Genomic DNA, 18,828 nt, shown 5'->3' on the forward strand with positions numbered 1-18,828 from the left:
TTCAGAGCTGCTGGCAGCTCCAGGGAGTCCTTTCTCTCCTGACTGCCATGCAAGGGGCTCTTTCCATCCCAGTGTGGGCCCACTGCAGGCACGTGGTCCCCCTGCTCCTGCTCCGGAGTGCAAGGCAGAGATGAGGGAGTGCCTTGGAGGGCACCAGTCACCCAGGTGCACTCACTGCCACTCCAGCCTGAAGGAGAATTTTCAGCAGTGTCACGGGAGCTGTTCTGCCCTGCCTTTCTTTGCAGATGAACTTGATGATGAAGATGATCTGGATTCCCAGTCCATATCAGTTACTGAGCCTGATAATGAGGAAGATGATGAGGGTAGGTCAAAGCCTTTCCTTCTGGGAGACCAATGGAGGAATTCAAACATCTGGACATAATCCTGAGTGATCTGGAGAGATGCCGTGGTGGATCCATGTCCCTCAGCCTTCTCCTGAGACTCAGCAGCCGGGGGCTTTCTCTGCACATCTGGACACGCCATGCCCAGCACAGCGGGAAGGGATCCATGGCAGCCTCGCTGCTCCACTGCTGCTTTCCTGGCCTGCAAGGCTTTTTCCCAGCCTGGCCTGGCTGCAGCTTCTCCCCAGCCTCTGCAGGAAGGCATTTAGCATCAGCTGACAGGGAGCCCAAACAGCAGCACAGGCGATGCACACCCTGAGATCCCCTGCAATTTCCCGGTCTCAGGGTAGATCAGATGTAGGGGCTGTTTGGAGGATGGAGGGCCGTGGAGCAGCTTCAAAAGCCTGGGCATTTTCCTGATCCTTATCCATGTTTTTGCAAAGTATTGCCTGGACAAGACCAGCATAGCACAGAGAAATTGTGACATGCAAGCTCAAGGGCTTGAGCAGTCTTGTGCCAAGGGGTGGCAAGGTGCCTGCAGGCCCCAGCTCTGGGGGAAACAGAGAACGTCCTGGCTGTATCCAGCATGCTGCCAGCTCAGCAGTGGAGCACAGCACAGGCTCACGCTGCCCATTGCTCCCACAGATGCAGCTGGCACCACAAGACATGCTCAGAAGATCTGGGAGAGCATGAGAAGAGTTTTCTACCAGGGAGCACATGGTTTGACTAAGTTAATGGCCACTGTGGCTGGTGGAGCACTTTTCCTGATGATGTGCTATGCTGGAATCTGGTATTGCTAGAAGAGAAAAGGGTGAGTGTTTTGCTGATCTCGGCCTCAAGCAGTTGGGAAGCACTCCCAGTGAGGCTGCTGTGCACTTGTGGCTAGTCCTTAGTTGCCCAAATAACTCTGCCGAGAGTTCTGCTGCTGCCCAGGGCTTTCATTGGCCTCTTAAATGCTGGGCCTTGTCCTGGGGAGCCCGCTGGGGCTGCAGCCAGTGCTGGCTGCCACTGAGGCTGCCTGGCCAAGAGCAGCCCCAGGAGCAGCGGGCAGAGGCAAAGCAAGGTGGGCAGGAGAAAGAGCGGGGACGAGATTGCCCTTGAAAGGCAGAGGCGCTCTGGGGCCCGCTCCTGGCCAGGGACCCTGCCCAGAGCCATCCCCTGCTCGCCAGGGCCTTGAGGGGCAGCTGTCCAGCTGGGCCAAGCTGTGCCAGCAGCTCCAGCCGTGCTGGGGAGCCTTGGCCGCTCTGGGCCCTGCTGTGCAGGAGGGTCCCTGCGTGCCAGCGGCAGCTGGGGGCCTCAGCCACCTCCTCTCTCCACAGGAGCACCTCTGCACCTTCAGAAGAGCAGCCAAAGACTTTAATCACCGAGAAGCTGACCTGTCATCCCCGCTCTTCACCTCTGTCTCCCTCTGCTCTGCTGTGGCTCCATCCCTGTCTTGAGGGCGTCCCAAGACCCACACCTGCAAAGTGAGAGCCTCTGCCCCTGAGCCTCCTGGCCCTGGTCCCTGGCCAGGACTGAAATTGGGCAGCCCCTGTCCACCAGAGCAGGGCTTGGCCCATGGTTTTTGTTCCAATAAAGAGATGGAGCTTTCACCTCAGTGTCTGGCTGGTACCACCAGCAAAGCCCTCATGGCACCAGCCCCTGCTGAGCTCCATGTCCAGGAGCAGCCGGGTGTGCCCACAGTGTGGGCAGGCAGGAGCCAGGCAGGGGCTGCCATGACCAGTGGTGGGGCCACGAGGGGCTGGGGGAGCCCATGCTGAGTGTCCCTGGGCTGTGGGGGCACATTTCCTTCAGTGGCATCACCTGGGCCTGTACCTCATGAGGCACCCAGGGCTAATTTGGGCTCTCTGCTAAGGTGTGCAGGGATCCCCCATGAGGTGTGCAGTGGGGTTAAATTGAGAGGGTTTTTAACTCTTCTCAGCACAGCAAAGGGGACACTCTTGGCTGAGGTTTTGCAGAGCTGGGAGGAAGCCTCTTGCGAGCCCTTGGGCCCGGCCTGTGGGCACAGCGGGCAGGCAGAGCCCATCCCTTGAGGCCAGTCCGGGCTGCTCGGGCCGGGCCGGGCCGGGCCAGGTGAGGGCCCCGGCAGGGAAGGGCCGTGGCCGTGGGCTCTGATGAGGCTGCCGAGCTTCACCCTGGCCCTGTGCTGCGGCCAAACACACATTTACAGCCACAGCCATTCTCTGGGGCACAGGAGGCACCCGGGGCTGGAACTGAGGCCATGGCTTCTCACCCTGAAGGGAGGATGGCTCTCTTGGTTTGGAGGGCACAGCTTAGATCCCAGTTCCCTTTGTAAACCTGCTGGGGAAGTGTGGAGGGGCAGAGAGTTCCAACCCTTCTCATTGGGAAGTGTGGCTGATGCTGTGGGGTTTTTCAATTTTTTGCCCTCTAAATTTGTGTCCTGGCAGAGGGTTAAGTTTGCTTGCTCTCACAAAGGCCCTTTTCTTCTTGGTGCTCAGTGGGACTGCAATGCAGCCAGGGTTGAAGTAGGATTTGCGGCCGCTTGGGCCATGATTGTGGGACACCGTGTGGGACCTGCTACTTTTGGCTGTGATTTGTGGTGCTGCTGGTTCAGGCCTTTTACAGTAACTGACTTCAGTTCCTTCATCTTGTCACCAAAGGTTGGGAATAAATCTCTTGAACACCCCTGTAGTATTAAGAGGCAGGCATTGCTTTCTTGAAGTGCTGCATGCACAGGCCATGGGGATCACAGGGCCTTCTTGGTGGGGTCTTCAGGGAGCCTGGTGGTCATTGAGGGAGGAAGCTGATTCTACTGGAAAAAAGAGGGTTTTCCATGTGTGGAAAAGAATAACCTCTCATTTCCCCATCCCTTTCTGTACAAAGTTATACAGGCAAGTGCATTCAAATATCTCTTTCTGCATTGTCAGCGTATTTTTCTTTCGATATCTATCTGTCTATCTATCTATCTATCTATCTATCTATCTATCTATCTATCTATCTATCCACCTACCTACCCACCTACCTACCTTACTAATCTATTTCTATGCATGAGGTTTTGTTACTTTATAAATTATGACACTTCTATTGAGAGCTGGAAAATGATACCATCCATGTTTGATATAGCAAAGTTTGGGTTTAGGAACACACAAGAACTGTGATTTCTTTCTTGCTAGACATATGCTGGCTTGTTTAGATTGACTATGAACTGATAGCCTGCAAAGCTGGAAAATGCCTGGTTGCCATTGCTGTGATATCCTTTAAAATCCTTTTTTCATTTTTATTTTTTTCTTTTGTGCTGGTTGGTAAATACCTTTCTTCCTTAAGCTGTGTGCTGGCAATATTGGAGGTAGAAAATAACAGAATACTGTATCTTTTAGATACTTGATAGCTGTCCTGTGAAATTTTATTGTAGTATGTTCTGTCTAATACCCACTCAGAATTAAATCAGCTGGTCAGCTACTGAGCACAACTTACTGCACAGCTGCAGCTCATGTTTCCACAGTGCAAGTGGCTTTTTCTTCTTCTGTACGTGTATCAAACACAATCAAGTGCAAGGCTGCTGACAGAGGAAAGAGCCTTGTTTAGTGGAGCCTGGACTTTGGGAAGGTGGTAGCTGTTAGATCAACACCCAGCAAACTGCCTAAATTCCTTTTTGTGACTGCTGTCTGGTGACTTTGGCCTGGCTTCTTGAGGAGGTTCAATTTTCATTTAGAAATGGCACGAGAACACTCCGTGTGTTCCCGTGGAGCCAGGGCTGTCCCAGGACACATGGAGCTGGGACAAAGGGCACATTGATTCTCATCTCAAGAAGCCACCTGAGCTCCTCATGGCAGCAACCCCACGCACTGCTAATGGATCCATTACAATTAACTCAGCACACAGCTTGGAACTTGAAGCTCTGACATACGGAGCTTGTTCAGTTCTGCCATGGAGGAATGGAGTTTGGAAACAAAGAGGTTTAGCAAGGAGATCCACGCACAGCTAAACTGTTTGTACTCTAGCGAAGGAAGTCTTAGGATGTAAACCCTCACCCATCCTCTGGTTTTACCCCTCCAATGAGCCAAATTCTTGGTCTTCATTCCTGTGTCAGTAGGAAAATATGACAGGGAAGTGGAGATTTTCCTTGGCTTCTTCAGCTGGCCAGCTTGTAACCTCATCCTCTGCCACAAACAGGAACAGACAAACTGGGATTTTGTTATGAAACTTACTTGGTGTTTGATTTTACCCAGAAGTAACTGAGATTCACTGAAATATTTACAAGCCATAAATGATGGATTTTTTGTGGTTGCTAGAATCTTTCAGATTTTACAACTTTTCTGCTGCACGAGAACCTGGCACTTGCAGAACTCTTGCCCCATGCACTTCTCTAGTGCTTCTTGCAGAGAAGTGCTTTGCGATTAATCAGGATGAGTGCCACGTTCACGCGTGGTTTATGGAGCCCACAGGACAGGGAATTGTCTTTGCTGAGGGCACTGGCTGTCATTCCAACACCTGCATCACTTTTTCTACAGTAATCCTTGTGAGAAAGGTTGTTCTTTGCCATAGAGATTTTTAGTCCACATTTTTTATCTCAAACATCCAAAAGTTTTCCATCTCACAGGTTTCTGATGCTGATTTTTCCATTCCAGTCTGTTGTTGGCCTTGTCAGGAAAATTCATCTACAAACACCAGAGGTTTATGTCTAAAAAGGAGACAGAGGAGTCCTTTTACTTGATTTGAATAAAGGGAGAGGCCATGGGCCATTCTCCTGGGGTCTCTCAAATTTTTGGAGGACACAGCCTCCTTTTTATCCGAATTTCCCAGCCACGTCCCTGTCTCTTTCCCCACTGGCTGAGGTACTTGAGAGGTCCAGACTCCCCGGACTGCCTGATACCTAAGATTCCCCTCTAATGTATAACCCTCCTTCTTCATTTTTAATTCTTATGGAATTTATGGTTTTCCCCCATTGTTTCTTTCATCTTTCAATATCAAATTTCATTTATCAGCGAACTTACAGTTTGTTTGTAAAGGCAAATATCTTTCTTCCATTCATCAATCAGAGGAATCCTTCCCATTGTTTCTTTTATCTCTCAGTGCTAGTTTTATTTACCAGCAGACCCACAGCTTGTTTCTAAAGACAAATCTCTCATTCCTCTCAACCTCTCTTTTTAAAAAAAATTTCTTACTAATTGTCTTTACAAACTTTAGTTATCATTGACTTTATTTCCTATTCCTCGATTTTTTTTTTTGTTTTGCAATTATTTGCAGTGACATCAATTTCTGTCCTTTTGTAGCTATTCCTGGATTAGTAGCTATGGCTACTACCTGCATCCTTTTTAGCACACGTTTAAGAAATTGTACTAAGCAAGGGATCATGCATGCTAAAAAGATTAGAGTTGCTACAGCACAAGAAAAGCATTTCTTAAACCCACAGTTTACTAGATAACCACGAAAACATATCTTATTCTCATTCTTTCCATGTTTGGACTGATACATGAGTTAACTTTCCCATTGCTTTTGTAATTTGTTTCACCACCTTTTAGCTATCATTTAATTTGCCCCACTCTCCCTTCTTCTGCTGACAGTGTTTGCATTTCTAAGCTCTCACACGAAGCTTCTACCTGCAGTTCCATTTAAATCTGTTTTGTTGGATCTGGACCAGAACCTATTACAAAGGATTTGAGTTTTGTTTCAGTGTTGCTACTTCTACTGATCGTCGTGGACAACACGTGTCCGGGTTATGGAATTGTTTTGGGGGCAGCTTAAAAATAAGGGCTCCAAAAAACCTTCTCTTTCCCCTCTGCTTTATAGCCTTCAAAATCTTTTTGGTAATTATGGAAGGAACACCTTGCTTAGCTGCTGGTAGTGAACTTAACAAACATTTGATTCTATTTGCCTTGATATCTGAAACAATTATAAGGAGGGAAGCTGGGGGTCTAACACTCTGAACCTAAAGTCTGGTCAGAAATGCTTTTTCCCACGTATGTGCTTCTTGTTCTATTTAGACAATAAATGCTTTTTTCAGAAGAATGAAGCCACCATAGACTTCGTTCTTCATCTCAAAATCTTGTTTATTATGGACTTAACTCGTTGTTTAGGTTTGACTGTGCTGGGCAGCCACGGCCAGTCTTCAGATCTTCCTGGCCTTCCACAGACTTCACAATTTTTCAGGTAAAAGGATTTGCTACTTCTTCTCTTATGGTTAAAAATTACTTTTCTACTTTTGGTTTCAACTTCAAGTGGCTGACAATATCAAGGTAAGATTATTAAGGCAGACATTTTAATGGTGTAATTTAATTTCCTAACTTAACTTTTACTTTCATGTTGTCTTTACACGACCTGTAAAGGCGAGTGAAGGCACAGAAAGAGCTTTAACATAAAGAAAACAATGACAGTGAGGATTGGCCTCTAATGACTGGAGATTTGAGAGAAGGGATGCCCACACAAACTATTTCAGCAGCCAGGCTGTGGGAGGCACACGGGGCTTCCCCTGATGTTGATGGCCTGGTTACTGCTCCAGTCCCCTGTTGTGGAGCATCAGTGGCAGCCTGCCGAGCTTCTCCTCTAGCTGAGATGTCTGAATTTCTGGGGCCTTAGAGACCTTGACTCGAGAGGGATGGCTCTCCCCGTGTTCAGCTCTCCTGACGGCTGTTTCTGTGCTCAGCAACACTTGCACAGGTCTACACTACTTTGCTGCTGCTGCTGCTGCTTCTCTCTACTCCTTCACTAGGACTCAATCTCCTGGCTGGATGTTGTGAACAGCAAAGTCTAAAGGCAGGCTCTGTGCTAGCTGAGCTTCTTGTCAAAGAGCTTTTACAAGAGACACTATCCAGGCTACATATTGTTTCCAATAGATATCCTTTATCCCTACCCCCAGGTAATTCTCAAGGCTGAGGATTACCAGGATAAGGAATTCTAAACAGCAGTTCAAAGGGAGATAATTGAGTATCCCCACTGGGTCTGGCCCTTCTTCTTGCCCAAGCCAGTGGCAAGAGCCGGCATCTTAGTTTCTATCACCAGCTTCAGAAGGTGTTTCTTTATTTCCCCATTCATCTTTTCATCTCAGCCAGAACTCTGGGGGTGCCAGGGGCTGTGGAGGTTCCATTGGATCCGTAAAGCAGTCAAAACTCTGAGACATAAACTTTGAAGAATTTAAGATTTTAGAGAAGCTGAGGCCTTCATTAGAAAGAAGCCTTGCTAAATCTAAATAAAATAAATAGATGGGCCTTGCTAAAATTAAAGGGAGCTAGAGAAACTTTGCTAAAATTAGAGGTTAATCATTGGCTAATAACTAATTGTCTGTCAACTCTATGCTTGTTCAGCTGGGCTTATAATGAGAAGCAATGAATCTGGTAAGGAACTTGAAGAACAGAAGAGAATTGCAAATCAGAAACTCCTGGAAGACATGAAACTAGGAGCCCAGCCAAGGGTCCATTTGTCACTTTGCATTGAAAAGGTAGAAAGGTCAGAAGGAGGAAGAGCCATATCCCTTCCCTCCCTTCTCTCACCCCTCCTCATAAAAGGACCACCAACTCATTTCAAGGAACAAACTACGCATGCTTAATTGCTTTTTTCCTAATTAGCATAGGAAGCAAAGTGTGGGTGGCAACGGGGTTATGAATATGCATTTGTGTTCCATATTTCTGGAAATAAAAAGCCTGTATTCACCTGTATTCGGGGCCATGTGTATTAAGGGGTGATCTGACACATCGGCCCAGCGCTGCTAATAATCATACACTTTTTAACCCTAAACCAGTTCAAGAGTCTTTGTCTGTCTCAGTTGGATAGTGATACTAGATCATATCCATATTTTAGTAAATCAGTCTTAGAATGCAGCCAAAAATTGCATGTGGAAAAAGGAAAAGAACTGGTGGGTTTGGGAAGATGAGGATGGATTTTGTTAACACCACATTGGAAACAGCACCAAGAGAAGGAACAATTGTTTTTGGAATGCTCCCATGTGAAGGTACAGCAGGTTTTAGTCTTGAGCTCAGGTTTGTTTGTGCAAGTGAAACAACAAAAACAACAATGATGATGATAATGATAATAATAATGATAATAATAATAATAATAATAATAATAATAATAATAATTATAATAATGATAATAATAATCAATAATATATATTTATATCCAAAATTAAAAATTGATAATGTGCAATAATGTTGACAATACTAATTTGTGAGCTTTGGTTGCTCACTGTAACACTAAATACCCTATAAAAAAGGACTAGCAAAGGCCCAAATGTCAATGGTAAATTTTGTGAATTGTATACACAGAATAAAGGAGGAAGGGGTGAAGTTGGCTGTTTTTATATGGTTTGCTGATGCTGTGATGTGGAATGCTTTGTCTGTTCCTGTGAAAAATACAGAGATTAAAACTGCTGGGTTTTTCATGTACCACACTATCCACAAGCTGCAGGATTGGTTCCATGGCTGGAGAGGCTGTTAAAAGAGCAGCTGATAAAATGAGGAGATGGGAACCTGTCCCGGTGGAGAACCCATCTCCCAGATGGGCTCCATGCCCTTAACAATGGGCCCACTGGGAAATGGAAACCCCTGGGTGTGCACGGCTGCACCCAATTTGCAAACACAGCCATGGACAGTGAGACTTGGACTGCCTGGGAAATTGTTCTGGCTGTGATGGCCCCTGCCAGGGCCACCCCAGAGGCTGCAGGGCTGGACCTTCATGCACTGGAATTCATTAGGAGAAATCAGAAGCAAATGACAGTTTACAATGCAGGAATAAGAATTCAGATTCCTCCAGGACACTTTGGTTTGATAACTGCTCACTGGAGCTTGGCCTTGCAAAATGTTCATGTCACTGGAGGAAAAATTGATGCAGATTATCAAGGAGAAATTGAAGTAAGTCTGTTAAACAATAGTGAACAAGATTTGGTTTTCCACCACAATGCAGGGTAATACAGTTATCAATATTGCAGTTTTAAAAACAATTGTAAAAAAAGGACATCCACCTCAAATCACCTCCATTTGTGGAGATAAAAGGTATGGATCCAGCAGTCTTAATAAAGGAGCCAGAGTGTGGGTCCAGAGGCCAAATGGCCCTCCCGAGCCAGCTGAAGGAACACCTCTGGGCAAAGACAACACTGTTGGAATCCTGAGACCTGGGCAGGAACAATGGGAATATGTCCCTGCAGCCAAGTGTTCTCTGCCAGAACAAGTCGATGGGATGGGATATTGTTTTACAGACCCTGCCAGACCAAATCTCCCTGTTTGCCCCAACGGCCCCTTTGGAAAATGCTCAGATCCACGGGGCTCCATGTGAAGGCTGATGTGACCCTGAGGGACTTCCACACCAATTCCAGCCAGGAGCCTGGCTGTCCCTCAGGGACTGGGACCCGGCACCTCTCCAGCCGAAGGGAAAAGGACCCCAGCAAGCCTTATTAGCCACAGACAGCGCAGTAAAGCTGAACAGCAAAGGACCTTGGGGACATTATTCTGGAATTCAAAAAATGCCAGCTCCATGGACAACAGAATTATTGTTCCTAACGTGAATGAGAGTGAGGAAAAAGAATGAGTAAGCTTGTGATGGTAAAGCACAGAAATCCTTTCACATTGTGGCCTCCAGCTAGAACAGGGCTTGGTTTCTCATGAAGGGAAATCTCAGTCAATCCTGTAAAACTGATAATTGCATTCCTGTGTTCCACAGCACAGTTTTCTGTCAGTGTCCCTGCACTGGATCCGTTACGAGTCAGAGCCCATTGACAGAGTTTTGGCCACCCCACAGGGTGAGCCCTGCGAGGGAACCCCATTCCTCCCAACCTGAGCTGAGAACATACCCAGCAATTAGTTACATTGAGCATTTTGGCTACTTGAGTTTTAAATTTTCAAAATAATTTTGATGACTAATGCCTTGATTAAACTTCAGAGGTGTTTCTGGCAAACAAAGATCCTGTCTGACTCTCAAGATACAACTTACAGGTGTTGGGGGTTAGGTGTCCTTTATTTTCTATTTAGTTCTGGCTTGCCTGTGGAATTTTTACTCATGACTTGCAGGGAAAACTTAATTGCGGGTACCTGGTGGGTGCTTGAGGAAAGATAAAGAGTTTGGCTGGGCCCAGGGGGGGAAGGGGGCAGGAAAAGGGGAGGGTGGGGACAGTTTGGTGTCTTCTTCAGCTTCGGAGAAGAACACTTTGGGTGCAGAGCTGTTGTGGTGGGGAGAAGGGAATTTCGCCATCACCCAGATGGAGCTGCTGCTTCTTCTCCTTCTTCCCTCTTCATTGGTGGCCTCGCACCCCCTGTCCTGCCGGGACATGTGGCAGTGCCAGCCACCGCCACGGAGCTGCTGATTCACCTCAGCCACTGGCCCAGGATCTCAGCTCATCCCTGCTGTTCCCAGCTGAGTGTTCCTCAGAGCCCTGCAGGAGCACCAGCACTGACTGCCAACCCGAGGGGGTTTGTGAAACAAAGCCTCTCCTCCATCCTTTCCCGTCTCAGTCCAGAACGCTGTCACAGGGTCCCTGGCTCTGTTTTCTTGCTAACGCTGTAGTTATTGTTGTTTGTTTGCCTGGTTATAAATATTAGTAAAGAACTGTTATTCCTATCCCAAGATCTCTGCCTGAGAGCCCCTTGATTTCAGGATTATCATAATTCGGAGGGAGGGGGTCTACGTTTTTCATTCCAAGGGAGGCTCCTGCCCTCCCTAGCAGACACCTGTCTCCAAAAACCGAGACATTTGCATGAGAAAATTTTACAAAGTTTTCAATAAAATTCTTATTGATAAATTTGCCTCCATTTCATTTCTAACAAGCTGTTCCTAAAGATCCCATCAGGCTGTCTTAGACACTTTGGGCAAGGGATTCCTTCCAAGCTGTGCCACTTGGGGGGGGGGGATGTGGGCGGCCCCAGGGCGGAGGGCAGGGTGTGCAAGGGCCCTTTGTGACACGCTGCAGCACAGTCACCGTGGGATGGTGGCAACGGGAGCAGATGTCAAAGGGCCCTTTGTGACACGTGCTGCCATAGGAGCTGGCGGTGACAGGGCCACGCCACAGTGCTCGGTGCACGCGACGGGTCAGGACGCGCCAGAGCGGTGCTGTGAGGAGCCCCCGCACAGCGCACTCCTTTGTGTCGGACCAGGAGCTTTTCTGAAGCACTGTTCCTACAGGTGACCTTGAGGCCAGACCACAGGTCTTGCTGACCTGTGGCCTTGCTGAGCCTTCCTTCTTAAGGTTCTCTTGAGGGCAGACCGTGGGACTTGGTGACCCGGAGCTTTTCCGACGTGTCGCCCATCCCTGCAGTCTCTGCCCTTGAGACCAGACCACAATCCCTGTCGAGGAGCCTCCTGTCCTTCTGGCACGAGCCCTCAAGACCCAAGTGCAGGACTCACTGTCTTGCAATCTTGCCAGGACTTGAGTCTTGCAGGTGCCTTCCAGGCACGACTGCAGGACTTGCTGACTCTGAGCTTTTCCGAGCCATCTCTCCTGCAAGCAGCCATAAATCCAGTCACTGCCATGGAGCAGCGACCCCCAAGAGTGCCCAAGTTGGCCTGGCTTGAAGAGCAGGAAGAAGAAGGCTCTGGAGCTGTCCTGGCACAGGAGACTGAAGAGGTGCAGGAGTTCCAGGCACCACAGGAGGGTGAGTTGCAGAGCTCGGCCTTAGGGCTAGTGCCTGTTGCCAGCTTGGCCCCATCCCATTACATGCCATGCCATCCCCTGGTGCTGTTCCTATGGAAAGGATTGGAGAGTCTGGAGGAAGATATGGAGCAGCGACCCCCAAGAGTGCCCAAACTGGCCTGGGTGGAGGAGGAGGAAGAGGAGGTCGAGGAAGAAGGTCCTGGAGCTGCCCCAGCACCAGAGACCGAAGAGGTGCAGCAGTTGCAGCCGCTGGAGGAGGGTGAGTGGCAGAGCTGGGCCACAGGGCTGGTGCCTGCGGCCATCTTGGCCCCATCCCATCCCATTGCATCCCATCTCATCCCATCCCACACTGTCCGGTGGACACACACCCATGGACAGCACAAAAAAGGGGCTGGGGCTGCCCCCGCAGCAGTGGCCGTGCTGCATCCCCTGGGGCATCCCGGGACTGTCCCTGCCTGGGGAACGCAGGGCTGGGCTGTGCTCTCCGGCCTCTCCCGCAGCCCCTCAGCTCTGGCTGCTCTTTGCCAGATGCAGCCATGGACGGCACACAAGAGCAGGACACCGCCCGTGGCCGCTTCCGCAGAGCAGCGCAGGTACCTGCAGCCATCCCCACCTGCGCTGGGCCTGCTGGCACTGCTCAGCCCAGCACCGCACTTGGAGCACTCCATGCAACTTCCCTGTCTTCCTGCCCTTCTCCTACAGTTTCTTTACCAATACATCAAGAGAATTGGCAAGGAAGACACCAGACCTATGGACACTGAGGTCAAAGCATCCTCAGAGGTCTTGGTAGAACAAAGCAGCGCTGCCCAGCTGGATCTGCTTGTAGAGACGGCTCTTTTCAATCCAGAGCAAGTAAGCAGCCTGTGGCCAGCCTTTGATCCTCCAGCAATTGCTTGGCTTTCCCAAGCCACGCCTGCTGCTCACTTGGAGCTTTTGAGGCCATGGCAGCGTGCTGGAAGAGAAGCACTTGTCTGAGGAAGAAGCTGGGCACATTGCTGACTCCCTCTGCTAGCATTCCAAGTCTCCCTGTGCCTTCTCCAGGTGCCCGGCGTGGTGAGGTACATCCACCAGTGGCTCATGGCCAATGAGGCTGCTGAGCACAGGATGGACTGGGCCCTGATGCAAGTGGCCGAGGCAGAGCCCGATGATGTGGCCATCACTCTCCTGCGGGTGGCCCCAACGTGTGACAGGTATGGGGCCCAGCTGCCCCGAGGCCTCAGGGCTCCCCAGCCCATCACCCTGTACAGCCCGGCCCAGGGCTGTGAGCAACACAGACTTCCAGGGCCCTCTGGCTGCTCCCTTTGCCAGCCCTGCTACAAAGTCGGCCCCCGAGCCCACTGCCGTGCTGCCAGCCTGCCCCTCAGGGGCCTGTCCCCACAGGTCTGGGCTGCCTGGCTGCTGCTGCCGCTCAGGGCCAGTGGGCACAGGCAGAGCTGGCGGCCAGCTCAGCTCCCCGCTGCTGCCCAGCCCACGGTGCTGTGTCTGACCCCGCAGAGCTGCTATGGCCATGTGGACGACCATCTTGCTCTCGCCCTGGATTTCAGAGGAAGTGACACCGCTCCTCATCAATGTGGTGGGGAGCTGGCCGCAGAAAAACCTGGGCACCTCTGATGGGGACAAGACGGCTGTCTTTTCCCTGACTGTGAGTTTCTGGAGCTGGCCTTTGCTCACCGCAAGGCCGGCCGCCTCTCCAGCAGCTCTGTTGCCTCCTTCCCCCACTGCATCTCCCTGCTTCAGGCACTGGCCACAAACCTGGCCTAGGGGCAGCTTCAGGGCCACCAGGCCCGCTGCTCCCCCTGCGTCTGCCCCGGCCTCTCCCTGCTACGCTCAGGCCCTGCCACACGGACGCCCCGGCACTGAGCGCTGTCTCGGGCTGCTTTGTCCTCTGCAGGCAACTCTGGTGATGTGGAAGATCCTCCAGGGGCCCTGTTGCCCACAGATCCTCACAGTCTATTTCCCCCGCCTCTTTGTGCATCTCCTCTTCCAAACGTACTTCAGTACTTTGTATATGACAGAGGACGTCCATACCTTCTGGAAGGAATGCCAGGAGCAACACGGCCTCTCCACCAGCCCCAACAGGTGCTCCATGCCACTCCTCCTGTCCCTGCCACTTCCCCAGCCTCAGAGCCAGTGCTCCCAGCATCACCTGGGCTTTGCTGTGCACACAGGTTTGCAGTGCAGACCCTGAAGGCCCTGCTCTGCAGTCTCCACTTGGAGCATGTGGTGGTGGCAATGGAACGCAAGCGTGGCTGGGACACGCTGCTCTGTGCTGACACCCACCACTATGCCGTGGGTCTGCTGGCCAGGTGAGCCCCCCTTCTCCCCACTGCCTCTGACATTTGTGCCCCCTGCCCGGGATGCCCCCCACAGTCCCCGTGGCCATGGGCCTGAGGACCTCGTCACCGAGGGATGGCCAAGGAGACTGCAAAAGGCTGTGAGAGGAGGGTGCCCAGGAGCAGCCACATCTCACGGGCCCAAATACCCTCACAGGGTGCTGGGGCAATAGGACAACTGTGTCCATCAGTCCTGGGAGAGGTTTTTCGCACCCTTGCTGAGACTCTTTCTGCCATTTTCTGCCTTCCAGGGTAATGCGCCGTGCATCCGCCCACTTGTGCAAAAGCATCTTAAGCTACCTGCTTGAGGTGCTCAGCAAACCGTTGCCACACTGGGATGTCTCTGCCATGGCATTCCTTGTGGAGGTGAGCCTGATGGCCAGCACTACCTCGCTCAGCTCCCTGCCAGCCCTGTCCCCTGGCATAGCCACAGCTGCCTGGGATGGCACCCGCGCCCTGTGCTGCTGCCTGGGCCCAGCCCTACGCACTTCCAGGCTCCTGCCGGTTGGCTCCCCTCTCACTGCCCTGTGCCTTTCAGCTCCTAGATTGCCTGGACTTGAGTGACTGTGGTGACAGCCTAATGGAGATCTTGTATAAGTACCTGTGGTACAACTCCACAGAGATGCATCACCAGGTTCTCAGGGCTCTCCTCCTGCTAAAGGACCGTCCCTCCATGGTGAGAAGGGGGCAGCAGCTGAAGCCGTGTGGGCAGCATGAGGCTGGGCAATGCTGTCACTTGGCCTTGGCTGGCCTTTGCCTTGGGCGCTGAGGCAGCTCCTCGCAGCTCTCCTGCCTCCTGCTTCAGCTGCCCGAGTGCTTTGGGACAGCCCTTTGGCCTCTGGGCCCTGCGGCAGCTGCCCGGGCTTTCACACCCCTGTGTTCTGCACAGGCCGAAAGAATTCAGAGCCTGACAGGAAGACTAGTGCACCTCCTGTGGGACTTGGACAGTGATGTGGCCAGGATGAGCATTGCTCTCCTGAGCTATATTTTCCTGGATGAAGACACCCCAATATCCTGGCGCAGGGCCCTGCAGCTGGCTGAGCCGCTCCTGAAACTCCTGGACAATGTAAGGCTCTGTGCCCCAGCCACGGCCACTGCCTGCTGCCCGGACACTTTGTGCCCTGTGCATTTGCAGGCCTGCGCCAATGTGGGCCACAAGAAGCCAATGATGAGGTCATTTTTCCTTCCTTCCTTTCATACAGCCTGATAGCCAGGTGCAGCTGCTCTCCATGTCTCTCCTTCGAAGAGTGATGTCTTCAGCAGAAGAAGAAGGAAGAAAGCCCCTGAAGGAACGAGTGTACCAGAGCCTGCTCCCACTCTTTTTCCACTGCCAAGATGAGAATCGGCATGTGGCAGAGGTGAGGACTCCTGGGCTGCTGCTGCGCCTTGGCAGGGGGCTCAGCTGCCTCCTGCCCTGACGCAGGCTTGCAGGCTGCAGCCTCCTCCAGCCCTTGGCACTGGGACACTCCTGTGCCCTGCCTTGTGGGGCCATTTGCGGCTCTCTGCTGCTCCCCAGGCCTCTCGGACAACGCTCCTTCGCGCGACTGGCTTTCTGAAGAGGCCAGACCTGGAAAAAGCTGTCAGGAAGGAGAAGCTGTGGAAGTTTGCCAAGCTCGTGGTAAGGGCAGCCTGCAAGTGCCAGCCAAAGGCTAGAGAAGCCCCCTGGCCCCGGTGGTCATTGTGTGGGGCTGGCAGCTGTGCCCCTGCCCACTGCTGCACCCGGGGGCCGCACGGCTTCTCAGGGCTGGCCGGGCACGGGAGGCCGGGGCTGGCCGCAGGCAGCAGCGCCCGGCCGAGGGGCAGAGCCCGCGCCAACCCTTCCCTCCTGCCGCTCTCTCCAGCTGGCCGACCCCAGGATCCCCTTGGCCGAGCACCTGCGCCGGGCCCTGCAGTACCTGCAGGACCCACAGGAGACCCTGCGAGCGGCGGCCATCAGGGTCATCGGTGAGTCCCGAGCCCGGGCTCCCTCCCCGCCCCGCCGCAGCTCGGCCCCAGCCCCGGCTGCTGCCCCGGCAGCGGCACCCGGGCCCGGCGCCCTTGGTCCCCGGCTGTCCTCGGGGCTGCTGCTGCCGGCCTCTGGCAGCCGTGCCCTTGGGCTGGGTCAGGGTGCGGCAAGGGCCCGGACTGAGCCCTGCCGGGGCAGGAGGCCGTGTGGCCACACGGCTGGCAGCGCCGCTGGCAGGGAGCTGTGCTGCTGGGACCCTGACAGGCTCTGTGTTCTCAGGGATGGCCGGGGAGCAGCTGAGGGGGCAGCAGGCAGAGCTCCAGGTGTTGTGCAGAGGTGAGCCAGGGCAGCGGGCTGACAGTGTTGGCTGTCGGGGGCAGCTGCAAGCCCTGGCCAGGCTGTGGAGGGCTCTGCTCCCTGTGCCGATGAGGGACGGCGTGGGCAGAGCACAGTGAGATTTCAGGGCCACGTGGGGCATTTGTGGCCAGCAGCTTCGGGCTGACCCCCTTGGTCCCTGCTCCCTCCTGGCCAAGGCAAGAGCCGGCTGGCATGGCCCTGGCAGGGGGCTCTCGCTGGGCCCCCACAGCTCTAGGGTGTGACCGTGGCTCTGTTCGTCTCTCTTGCAGCCCTCGAACGCCTGACGGAGGACAGAAGCGGTGCCGTGTCAGACCTGGCACTTGAGACGCTGTATGTCCTCCGGGCCATCCAGAGTGCCCGATATTCCATCCTGCAGAGGATGCAAGACCAAATCCTCAGGGCATGGAGGACACGGCCTCGTCTGTCGGGCTTGGGCTGCCTGCGCTGCTGGAGGTGTGCTCAGAGATGATTTGGGACGTTCTGTTTGCTGGGGCCACCTGGGCAAGCCAGGATTTTTAATTTCATAAGAATTGTTTTCTTCTCTTTTTTTCTTTTTACTATGTAAATAATATAGTATATGTTAGGGCTGAGAGGCTCTGTCTTCTGGGGCCACATGGGCCATTTGTTATTTTTTTTTTCATAGAGATTGTTCTTTTCTTCGTTTCGTTTCCATCTAGTATGTAAATAATATAGGATATGTTATAAACCACAAGAGTCCCAAGACCTTTCTTTTGCTGCCCAGGGTGTGCGGGGCATAGGGGAAGAGAGGGAAAAGGGTTCTTGTGTTCAGCAACCTGCCGGGGCATGCAGTGGTGCAGGGGAAATGGCCAGAAGCCCCTTGGCCTTTGGTGGTTGTGCTGAAGCCACAAGCCCTGTGGCAGGCAGGAAGCGCCATCTGTGTCCTGCTGCCCGTGTGTTGGTGCCGTGATGGCTGAGGAGCTGCTGGAGCTCCTGTGGGGCTGCGGCGCTGCTGCCAGGCCAGGCTGGGGGAGCCCCTGAGGGCACGGGGTGCTGGGAGGCCGTGAAGGGATGAGGGGCTGCGGAGGCCCAGACGGGACAAGGCAGTGGGAAGGCACAAGGGGCATGTGTGAGGGAGTGGGTGGCAGGAGGTTCCAAGGGGACAGAAGGCCCTGGAGGAGCCGGGGTGGTGGGAAGCCCTGAGGAATTGGGTGTCAGAGGCCATAAGCAGCTCCCGGGCAGCCGCCTGGTCCCTGACACCCGGCTGCTCCGGTGCTGCCCCAAAATGTCCCCCAGGCCTGCAGCAGAAGGCCTGGAGGCTGGGACACCACCCCAGCGGGAGGGTGGGGACAGCCCGAGGTGCCCAGGCTGGGCTGGCTGGGGACATGGAGGGCAGGGGGGTGCTGCCAGTCCACGGCCACTGGGTGCCTCCAGGAAGGGGCAGTGGGCAGAGGCAGGGCTGGCAGCCAGCCCGGGCCCTCGCGGCTGCCCAGGCCACGCTGCTGTGACCGAGGCCCCCCTGACACAGAGCTCAGGGCCCACAGAGCTGCTGCCACCATGGGGAGGGTGGCGATGTCTCCTCCGGCAGGGCTGCCCAGTGGCTGCTGCCCAAGCAACTCTGGAGCCCACAGAAACAGCAGCAGAGTGTGCCCAGGAACAGCAGCAGCCCCAACGTCGGCACCTGCGCACTGAGGCGTCCGCAGCAGCCGGGTGCCAAACGGGGAGGCTGTGGGCACAATTGCCTTTGCTTTGGCAAAAGGCTGCAGCAGAGTTGGCCACAATGGCTTTCTCTTCACTTGCAGCCTCACAGCAACGCTTGCCAGCTTCAGCTGCAGCCTGTGCCCGTGACTGACTTGGATGGCCGTGCTTGAGGGCGAGCTCGCCTTCCACACTCAGGTGCCCCAAGGCAGAGGCACTGGCACCATCCTGAGTGAAAGAGAGAGAGAGAGAGAGAGAGAGAGAGAGTCTGACGGGGCAGGAGCCCTATGCTGCAGCTGCCCTCCCTCTCATCTGTCCAGGCACCTTAAAGACACATGAAACCAAATCCTGGACTTGCTTGGAACAAAGGAAGAAGCAGCATGTGCTGAAAAAAAGCAGGGACTTACACAGCTCAGTTTTGCTCTCCACTTGGGCAATCCCAGAATCCCTGAGCACTTGGTGTTGCAAAGTAGCATCAACATCATGCAGTCTCCAACCATCCTGCCATGGGCACAGGTGGTGTGCAGGCACAAGGTGTCACGAGAACTGGGAGAACACTTTTCCATGTTGACCTTTTCCCCTCCTGGATTTCAAGCAAAGATGAAAAAATCATCTGGTGAATGACAGGTGAATAGTGTAGCTCACAGAACTAGGAGTAGGAGT

The 18,828-nt window shown here is 53.1% G+C and overlaps 1 protein-coding gene across 1 annotated transcript in view; it reads left to right on the plus strand.

Moving 5' to 3' along the window:
* The window catches only part of LOC147645970 (maestro heat-like repeat-containing protein family member 7), a 277,303-nt gene extending 260,085 nt beyond the window's left edge, over nucleotides 1-17,218 (plus strand). The window contains exons 2-16 of the mRNA XM_086874042.1: nucleotides 11,975-12,133; nucleotides 12,403-12,467; nucleotides 12,577-12,726; nucleotides 12,916-13,064; nucleotides 13,369-13,516; nucleotides 13,766-13,953; nucleotides 14,043-14,180; nucleotides 14,459-14,573; nucleotides 14,746-14,883; nucleotides 15,097-15,273; nucleotides 15,410-15,565; nucleotides 15,724-15,825; nucleotides 16,049-16,151; nucleotides 16,432-16,488; nucleotides 16,779-17,218. Coding sequence (XP_086730168.1) covers nucleotides 11,975-12,133; nucleotides 12,403-12,467; nucleotides 12,577-12,726; nucleotides 12,916-13,064; nucleotides 13,369-13,516; nucleotides 13,766-13,953; nucleotides 14,043-14,180; nucleotides 14,459-14,573; nucleotides 14,746-14,883; nucleotides 15,097-15,273; nucleotides 15,410-15,565; nucleotides 15,724-15,825; nucleotides 16,049-16,151; nucleotides 16,432-16,488; nucleotides 16,779-16,978 — 2,045 coding nt within the window. The 3' untranslated portion in view covers nucleotides 16,979-17,218. The remainder of the gene's footprint in view (nucleotides 1-11,974; nucleotides 12,134-12,402; nucleotides 12,468-12,576; nucleotides 12,727-12,915; nucleotides 13,065-13,368; nucleotides 13,517-13,765; nucleotides 13,954-14,042; nucleotides 14,181-14,458; nucleotides 14,574-14,745; nucleotides 14,884-15,096; nucleotides 15,274-15,409; nucleotides 15,566-15,723; nucleotides 15,826-16,048; nucleotides 16,152-16,431; nucleotides 16,489-16,778) is intronic.
* The last annotated feature ends 1,610 nt before the right edge of the window (nucleotides 17,219-18,828 follow it).

Source organism: Cyanistes caeruleus, unplaced genomic scaffold (assembly GCF_971803275.1).
Source record: "Cyanistes caeruleus unplaced genomic scaffold, bCyaCae1.hap1.1 HAP1_SCAFFOLD_140, whole genome shotgun sequence".
Classification (NCBI taxonomy): Eukaryota; Metazoa; Chordata; class Aves; order Passeriformes; family Paridae; genus Cyanistes; species Cyanistes caeruleus.